Below are 10163 nucleotides of genomic sequence, written 5' to 3'. Positions count from 1 at the left end.
GAGACGGATCGAAATGAAAAAATATGACTCTTATTATCATGCGGAGAGAGTATTATTCAATGAGTAAACTATATATAAGTAAAAATTCTAATCATAATTTTAATGTTTTACACGATGAATAATCATTCAAAAAAAAGAAACATAATCTAAGTTAGCAAATAAATAACGCAGTAACTAATTAGGCTGAGGGCCATTCCATCTGTCCTGAAGCGCGTCTACCAACCAGCCCTTGAAAACTATCGAACCTCGAACTGACCACATCAATTCCTACCCCCAATTTCTCCGCGGGCACATCTCTCTAACCCTTCCCCAATCCAGCCCCAATCCCGCCAAACCCTTCAGCAGCCCTTCATACGACCGCGTCCACGCCGCATTCCTCTCCACCAGCTCCGCCACCGCGTCTCGTAGGCGCTCACTCTGACCGCCTCCAATTTCGGCACCACCGGCGGCTCCGTCAGTCCAATCAGTCCCTAACCCTAATCCCAACGCCTCCACCATGCCGCTCGGCGTGGCTAATTGTGGCACCAGAACCCTAATTCGCCTCGGATTCTCGCATAATCGACCGATGAAATGTCAATCTAGAAGCTCCGAATCTTTGCCCAGGGCGGAAATGGTGAGGATTTCCCCAATTGAATTTGAATGCTAGGGCGGAGAGGGAAATTGGGTGGGAGGAAGAAGTTATGGAGGGCGGAGATAGTTGGCGGAGTGGGATCAACGGTGAGTGTGAGGCACCAGAGAGGAGTCCAGCCATTCAAATGGATGAGATGGGAGAGCCTGACGGCGTACTTCTACTTCTGTGGGGTTGTGAAGGCGATAAGGCCACAAGGAAATTGCTGTGGATTTGGGATTATTATTTTCGACGTATCATTTTTATATACATATCAATCAATTTTTTGTTTCATTCTTTATTAATTTTACACAAACTAGTTTATTCTTATTCTTTCACTTTCATTTGTTTGATTGTCACATTTTCTTCCATTTCATAATAGTGTTACATTTTTTTTTACTTTGTTATTAAATTTCACATTTTCTTTAAAAAATTTCTTTTATATATCAATATATAAAAATATACTAATGAAGAGTTGTTAAGTTAGAGTTGAATCGGTTAAATTGAAATTGTCAAGCACGCTCCGTTCCATAGTAATAGGGGCGTTTTTCCATTTCCGTCCGTTCCATGGTAATAAAGTCATTTCTCTTTTTAGTAAAAGTCAACACATTTCTCCACACCTACTTTACTCTCTCTTACTTTTTTCTATCTTCATCTCTCTACCTTTTTCATTTTTCACTTTATTCTCTCTTTACTTAACGCACCTAACACAATTTTTTTTAATCTCCGGGCCGAAATTTTTTGCCTCCATTACTATGGAACGGAGGGAATACTATTTTCTCTCTTTATTTAACACATGTTGTTTAATGATTAATATTCCCTTCGTCCAACAATACAAGGCCAATTTTGATCGGAAACAGGTTTTAAGAATTTGTAAAAGAAAGTGAGTGAAAAATGTTAGTTGAAGATGACTCCTAATTTTATATACTCCCTCCGTCTCATAGAAATAGGTCGTATTTCTTTTTTTGTTCGTCTCACACAAATAGTCCATATCCATTTATGACAATCTTTTTCTCACTCTCTCTTAGTTTACCAATTACACATTAAAACTCGTGTTAAATCCAAATGGTATATTTCTATGAGACGGATGGAGTATTATATTAAAATGAGAATGCAATAAAGTTAGTGGAATGTGAAGTTTATTTCTAAAAATAGTAAAAAAACAAATGAAACATTTATTGGTTGATGAACAAAAATACTCCCTCCGTCCAGCAATAGTAGTCCCATTTCTCCAAGGCACGGGTTTTAAGAAAGTTTTGGAGTGTGTAATAAATGGTGTGTGATAGTGGAATTTGGGACCCACCTCAATTGTGTTAAAATATTTTCTTCCATGTTGGAAGTTTTATTGGTATGAGATGAAGGTGCCAAATTTGGCTTATTCTACCAAAACTAAAGAAGCTGCCAAATTTTTTTTTTGGAGTTTTTATGTCTTGAGTTTCACGGACAGAAAGAAAGAAAGAAAAACTGAATTTAAAAATTACACAAACATTAACAAAATGCTTTCAAATGCTAATTCATCACATTCATTTCAAATCTGTTCAAAATACACTTCCAAAAGTGCTAAAAATACGAGGAGGGAACTGAAATGTTCAAATTTCTCTCTACAAAAAGTTTGAGGGAAATTTGAATTCCAAAAAGTACAACTCCAAACATCAGCTATAAATACACCACCTACACTCATTTAAGACACTCTTACCAACCCCAAAATCTGAGAAACTCCAAAAAAAACTCCCTTAGTTTATGTAAATTTAAATCCCTCAGAGAAATTTCATCATAGGGATGGATAATGGGCAGAGGCAAACCAAACACTTGAACAGCAACATCAAGAACAATGTGGTGCAGTTTCTACTCAAGCACAGCCATGATGGAGTACTTGCAAGAGGGGCTGTAATGGAGGCAGCAGAGACATTTGAGGTCAGTAGGAAGACCGTGTACAGGCTATGGAAGGCAGCCAAGGAGCAGATGCAAAGGGGAGAACCTGCAAGCATGGAAGGAAAGATTAAAGGATACACACATGCTGACATATTACAACTTGATGAAGAAAAGGTTAGAAACTTATCTATTCTTGAGAGAGCTTCATTGAGAACAATGGCTGTCAAATTGAATGTTAGCAAGAGCACAGTAGGTGTATGGGTGAAGCAAGGTAAATTAAGGCCACATACGAATGCAATCAAACCTGCCCTCACCAATATGAATAAGCTAGCAAGAGTTAGATGGAGTCTTAGTCAACTTCAGCCACAAATTACTCAAGGTAGAGTTCAATATCAGAGCATGCACAATGTAGTGCATATAGATGAAAAATGGTTCTATATGACCAAGGCATCAGACAGGTACTACCTTTTGCCGGATGAGGATGAGCCATATAGATCATGCAAATCCAAGAGATTCATCACCAAAGTTATGTTTATGTGTGCTGTCAGTAGACCACATTTTGGTATGGATGGGCAGGCAACTTATGATGGTAAGGTGGGAATATTTCCCTTCACTGAAGTACTGCCAGCACAGAGGAAGTCAAAGAACAGGCCCAGAGGGACCATGGAAACCAAGCCATTACATTCAGTCACAAAGGAAGTGATGAGAGACTGCCTTATCAACAAGGTATGCAACTTTTTCCATTCTATCAGATCTTAAAAACTCAACAAAGATCATCATTTAGCTATGTTATTGTTATTCATGCCAGATTATACCTGCAATTAAGGCCAAGTGGCCAATTTGGGCAAGCAAAGACATCTACATTCAGCAAGATAATGCAACCCCACACATAACAGCTATGGATCCAGAATTTCAGGTTGTTGCCAACTCAGATGGATTTAAAATCCAACTGATTTGTCAACCACCTAATTCCCCTGACACTAACATCTTAGACTTGGGATTTTTTAGAGCAATTCAGTCACTGCAGTATGAGAAACCATGCAGCACTGTGGATGAACTTGTGGGGAATGTGTGTAGCTCTTTTGCAGAGCTTTCACCACAAACTCTCAATAAAGTTTTCCTAAGCTTGCAGGCTTGCCTCACTGAAATCCTACAGTGCAGGGGTGGAAATGGCTACAAAGTTCCTCACATCAACAAGGATAGGCTACAAAGAACTGTTGGATTGCCTAAAGTGCTGGAAGTGGAGGAGGATCTTGTGAGAGAGGTGTTGCATTACTTACAAATGCCAGAGAACAATGATGGGTCAATGTATGATATTGGCCCTCTGTCAAATGCATTTGGCTTCTAAGTAAGCCAAAGTGATGGTTATGAAATAGGGTGGACTGATCTTTTTGGTGTGTTGGTCAGGCCATAGTGTTTATGGAATAGGGTAGTCTGATTTTTTTGGTGTGTTGGTCAGCCCCTATTATTTTTTGGGTTAGGGTCTGATGTTTTTGTTTTTTTGGTGTATAGAAATAGTGCAAATCTAATGTGATGCAAATATGCAGGATGATGCTATAAGACCCTCAGAAAAATTTCATCATAGGGAATGGACACAAGCCTCCAAACCTAATCAAGGGGTGGCTTTTCACACAATATAAGCACCACAATTCACCACAGCACCACCCAACAACAAATTGCAGCAAGTATAGCAACAATAAACCATCATAAACATCCCTCAGAAAATTTTCAGCATAGGGAACCAATAAAAGCCTCCAAACCTAATCAAGGGGTGGCTTTTCACACAATATAAGCACCACAATTCACCACAGCACCACCCAACAACAAATTGCAGCAAGTATAGCAACAATAAACCATCATAAACATCCCTCAGAAAATTTTCAGCATAGGGAACCAATAAAAGCCTCCTAACCTAATCAAGGGGTGGCTTTTCACACAATATAAGCACCACAATTCACCACAACACCACCCAACAACAAATTGCAGCAAGTATAGCAACAATAAACCATCATAAACATCCCTCAGAAAATTTTCAGCATAGGGAACCAATAAAAGCCTCCAAACCTAATCAAGGGGTGGCTTTTCACACAATATAAGCACCACAAATCACCACAGCACCACCCAACAACAAATTGCAGCAAGTATAGCAACAATAAACCATCATAAACATCCCTCAGAAAATTTTCAGCATAGGGAACCAATAAAAGCCTCCAAACCTAATCAAGGGGTGGCTTTTCACACAATATAAGCACCACAATTCACCACAGCACCACCCAATAACAAATTGCAGCAAGTATAGCAACAATAAACCATCATAAACATCCCTCAGAGCCATTCAGCATACAAATAAGCACCACAATTGGATTAATCAGCCAAACATCAGAAATTTCAGCATATAGCAGTAGAATGCACAAATTCCAGCAACCAACAACAAATTCCAGAGCGACCATCAGTCAAACATTACTAATTCCAACATATAGGGCAAGATTAAGCCTCCTAACCCAAAAGGGGGTGGCTAAATCAACACAAAAAAATACTGTAACCCTAAATACAGACCAAGTCAGAATCTCCGAACCCTAGATAGGGGGTGATTCTTACAAAACTCACAATATTAGAGGAGATCTTTCATGCCGGGCAAGAGAATCAGGAGGAACTCCTTGAACCACTCCTCTTCCTCAACAGGACGCCGCCGCCTCTTCACCCGCGGAGTTTCAGGTACCACAGTGGAGTCGGGACTCTCATAACCCGGCGTATCAGGGACGATAAGCTCCGAATCGAGCATGGTCTCCGGCGTATCAGGGACGATAAGCTCCGAATCGAGTATAGCTTCCAGATCTGGGGTTTCAAGGAACATAGAGGGCTGAGAATCGGTCCACGGAGGGACTTCCACCATCGGCGTTTCAGGAACTACGGTGGACATCGAATCGGCCGAATCTAGCCCATAGATGGGGGATAGGGTTTCAGAGGGTACATAATCTATTTAGGCTAGAGTGGGGAAGAGGAGGAGGCGGCGATTGGGAGGAGGAAGAGGAGGCGGCGTCGAATTAGGGTTTCAACAGAGCGAATTTTGGTGAGCGAGAGAGAGAGGGAGAGTTGTGTTGATGTTAGTGAGCGAGAGAGTGAGAATTTTGGTGAGTGAGAGAGTGAGTATTGGTGATTTTAGGGATAGATAGAGTGAGAGAGATAAGTTAATTTTGGGGGAGGTGGTGTTTTTTAATGGCAATGTAGTAAATTATTGAGAATTGGGAGGGTAATTAAATTGTCCAAATATAGTAAGTAGAACCGGGACTCCTATTGCCGGACGGACAAAAACGGAAAAACGAGACTTCTATTGCTGGACGGAGGGAGTAATATCCTTGTCTTTCCAAGATAAACGAGTCATATTCTTTTTTGAAATGTCTAACTATAAATGAGACATTTCCTTATTTAGCAAAAAATAATAATTCTTCTTACTTTATTCTCCACCTACTTTACTTCTCTCTAAACTTTTAAATATTAATTTCTTAAATCTCGTGTCCATGATAAATATTTCAAATGGAAGAGTTAAAATAGACCACTTATTTTAGTGTCTCAACTTCTGCATGCCAATAAAAGATTCATTAACACATGATAGCTTTCTGAATGACTTAATAATAGAATCTCAACTTTTATAGTGTAACTATTTTGTAATAAAAGTTTGATTAGCAAATGAATAGAATTGTACGATGCATTTGATCTAAGATCTTCAGCCTCGAACGGTAATTGTGTTACCACTATATCAATTCACGCACATAATTATTCTACAATAATTATATCATTTTTTTTATAATAAAAATCAATTTATCTAATATGTATTCTTTTTTAATTCATAATTATTCTACAATAATTATGTCATTTTATTTTATAATAAAAATCAACATATCTAATATATTTTTTTAAATCTCTATTTTTTTTCTCTATCAACATTTATCTACTATACTCAAATCACCAACTTTCTTCTCGCTAACACTCCTCCCTTAATGTCGGTGCCAAAAAATGGAAATGCTATCATTGTCTTGTTTTCACGCAACAGTAGATAGAGAAAAAATTAATGGGCTATTGAGATAAGCAAAAAAGACTATTTTTATAACAAAAAATAATGACCCAAAAAAAGAACCCCATTATTTATGGGGTTGGGCCCGTCCTAATTGAGAATCTATGAGAATAAAAAGACGTGAAGAAAGTCAAGTATAGCAAAAATGGATTTGGATGTTCATGTGTAATAAGGAGAACGATATCTAACAACAATACAAAAAAGTTTAGAAAATGAAGATTCTTTGGTGAAGAGTGATTCAGTTGAGTTTGAGAGATGATGTGCGCAAGCTCTCCAAGACCTGTCGAATTTGGTCCGATATATTGGTATAAAGTGATCTCTGTGCAGCCTCATCCAATCCACACATGGTCTTGGGCCATCCAGAGTGAGAGAATGATAAATCCCTCGACGTTTCTACCGCCTCTTGCTTCAGTTTCGGGACATCAAACACAATTGGCTCGCCTACATGTATCCGAACATCCTTGTTGCACAAAGGGAAAGGTGGCCTTCTGCCAAACATATAATTCTCAGGCATAACCTGCAGAACGCTACATTCGTTAGTTAACTTCATAAAGGAAGTAGTGAATCGTGGTTGCAGATTTCTGGAACAGCTACTACCATAAACAACAGATATAACTGTAACAGTGTGATCAACTTTTAAAGTATTGCCAAACTCTTCCCAAAATTATTTTTAATAGACAACTATGAGAATTTACTTGAAATCACAGTAATTGGCCTAACCCAAGCCCTTAATTTGCTCAATAAACTTCTTCATAGAGAGAAGAAGACCCAATAAGTGTCAAAACCCAAATAAGCTCAAAGTGATCTTCGCAAACAGTCCAGGAAAGTTGTACATAGTATAGGTTGGTAACTTGCTCAATGCTCATGACTTCTACATATATTAAAAATCATTACTCAATCTGCCTAGATCACCAAGCACGAGAAAAAGCAAGATCAAAATTGGCTAACCTTCTATGGTAGTACATCATATTAAATTGATGACAGAAGGAATACCTGTTCAAAACCCTGATGAACTATTGGCAAAACTATCGGAGTGACGGGGGCACGAACAATGAGACTGGCGGTTCCCCACTTCAACCTTCGTATAGGTGCATCTTCTTGATACACTTTTCCTTCTGGAAATGTATGCAACTGTTCATTTGGCATAAAAGTAAAAACAGATTCTTCAGAGCAACTGCATTTTTTCTATATGTGGGAAACATATAATTTTCTAATCATAGCATAGGATCATGGTATTGACAACACAATCATAATTAGTTGTTTGGGTTTACATAGGACAGTTTTCTTAAAATCTATATTCACCAAACAACATAAAAAATGCATGAGAAACGTCTACTCTAAATCACAAGCTTTGATAGTAGTTTATCCTGGTAGTTATCTACATATTGTCATAGTTATTGTGTTCCAAGGTCATGAAACATTTAGTACATAGAATTTTTTTCTGAGCAGATATGGGATTGCAAATAGAAACTATATAATTGAGCATCAATATTTATTAGTATATCAAATGAGTCTTTAATTGATAGTGGCTTAAAATAGTTATCTGGTTGCAGAATCAGACAAAACATGTGCTATCTTCTAGTGTAAGATCCTCAAAACATGTGAAACCACAACAGATAATTGATATAATCTAGCATTGCTATTTACACCATCGAATGGGTGTTTGACTGAAGAAAAAACTCTTAAGGACGGTCACTTAAAATTTGGTAGTTCGGAAAAGACGCAAAGTTAACAAACATAAATGGTTTTAAACACACTAGCCAATAGGTAATGTGAGACAGAAATGAATGCCTTTCCCGAATAGCAAATGGCCACATCAAAGTTTCAAATCTGTGTATTACAGAGGTGAAGAGTAAAATCACAAAACGTTCAAAAAATGTAGTACTAATAAAATTGATAGGAGTGGTAATTCCTACCAATATACACACAGGCTAAGAAGAAACACACGAGCGCACCACATTCTTCCAAAATTTAAAAATAAGTAAGACAAAGGAAAATACCCAAGCTCCATCAGCCAAGCGATCAAGTGCCTCATTCATGTGCTCCTGATAGATTCCACCACCTCTTCTTATAGGAATACATTTCCCTGTTAATTCCACACTCATTGTAACTTCAAGTAACTGTTATTTTAGAAAAGTAGTTTATAACTAGATAAACAAACAAGCAGTATTAAATACTACCTCCGTCCCCCAAAATTTGCTACACTTTTACCCGACACGGGTTTTAAGAAATGTAATGGAAAGTGAGTTGAAAAAGTTGGTGTGATGTGGGTCCTACTTTTAAAGTATTAGTTTTATAATAAAATGTGAGTAGGAATGAGTTAGTGGAATATGGGGTCCACTACCAAAAATGGTAAAAGTGAAGTGTATCAAATTTTCAGAGACGGACCGAAATAGTAAACTGTATCAAATTTTCAGGGACAGAGGTAGTAACTATTAGCAGCATTACTCAAAGATCAAGCAAGTGACCACAATGTAACTCTAATCCCAGTGATGAAGTTTTGCAAAAGGCTAAAGTTAACATAAACGCATTAGATGATTTAAACGGTTACTCTGTTGTGTTTCAAGATCACATATAATCATATATCCATTGAATACAACACTAAAGAAGTTATGCAGAACATATATGAACTAAGTAATGGAATAAAACATACCAAGTCGAAAACAATATGAATAGAGTGGGTTTTTGAAGCATATATCTTCAGCTGCAAGTACCCATCTCCCTAACTCAACATCCGTTATAGGAAAACCCTTGAATCCCCACAATACTGGGTCATCCAACCTGAACCACAAATTATTCAGCTAAAACAATAAAATGCAATTGCAAAATTCACCATTACCCAATGAATAAAAACAAACAAATAAAAATCTTTTCCAATCTCATGGAAATCCCCTATAATTAATCACCATTCTCCGATTAACTTCCACAAAATCCGAAATCAGTACAAAATCAAGACGATGAATTACATGAGAGGATGACTGACGTGGACATGTGATTGCTGACAGTGATAAGGGGGACGCCAGAGGGGCGGTGCCGGACAAGGCGGAGGAGGGTTTCGGCGTTGTAAACGGTGGTGGTGTTTAGCAGATTGGCCACAGCCTTGGCGAATGCTCCCACCGCCATGAAAATCATTTTGCGAGGAACTCCACGGAGGTGATCTCTTCTCGCCGCCCACTCCATACCCTGTTGATTCCGATTTCCGATGCGACCTCAAACTAAAACCACAGATAAAGAGTTATGGGTTTAATCCATCGGTCCAGATTTCCAAAATTCCATATTTTAAAGTGTAAAGGTCAATTTTGGTTCTAAATATATGCTCAAAATACGAATTTGGTCCAAAAATATTCACTTTATGAAAAACGGGTCCATAACATACGAAAACATTGTAGGTTTGGTCCTAAACATACGAAAACGCTGCCGGTTTGGTCCTTTTTTTGACGATTCCGTCAATTTTCTGACGGTCATCTGTGAATTAACAAAATTTTGACCAGATTAGTAATTAATTAAAATAAAATAAAACAAAATTAAAATTTAAAAATAAAATCTCTCTCACATCTCTCTTCCTCACCCCCTCGCCGGCAATACCCAATTCATCACTCTCCCTCATCAATT

General features: G+C 38.0%; 2 protein-coding genes across 2 annotated transcripts; one reads left to right on the top strand and one right to left on the bottom strand.

Moving 5' to 3' along the window:
• Nucleotides 1-2386: 2386 nt before the first annotated feature.
• LOC125195984 lies at nt 2387-3827 on the top strand. The gene is made up of 2 exons (XM_048094305.1): nt 2387-3205; nt 3288-3827. The coding sequence occupies exons 1-2, from the start codon at nt 2387-2389 to the stop codon at nt 3825-3827; spliced, it is 1359 nt and encodes a 452-aa protein (XP_047950262.1).
• Nucleotides 3828-6672: 2845 nt separating this feature from the next.
• LOC125208635 (N-acylphosphatidylethanolamine synthase) lies at nt 6673-9781 on the bottom strand. The gene is made up of 5 exons (XM_048108290.1): nt 9535-9781; nt 9205-9332; nt 8552-8637; nt 7545-7682; nt 6673-7068 (listed from the first exon to the last, which is right to left on the bottom strand). Exons 1-5 carry the CDS (start codon nt 9729-9731, stop codon nt 6790-6792), a joined length of 828 nt encoding a protein of 275 aa, XP_047964247.1. The 5' UTR covers nt 9732-9781; the 3' UTR covers nt 6673-6789.
• Between the last annotated feature and the right edge of the window lie 382 nt (nt 9782-10163).

This window comes from Salvia hispanica, chromosome 1 (genome assembly GCF_023119035.1).
Source record: "Salvia hispanica cultivar TCC Black 2014 chromosome 1, UniMelb_Shisp_WGS_1.0, whole genome shotgun sequence".
In the NCBI taxonomy this organism is placed as follows: Eukaryota; Viridiplantae; Streptophyta; class Magnoliopsida; order Lamiales; family Lamiaceae; genus Salvia; species Salvia hispanica.
Note: the sequence above shows the minus strand (reverse complement) of the source record. Positions and strands in the feature narration are given on the sequence as shown.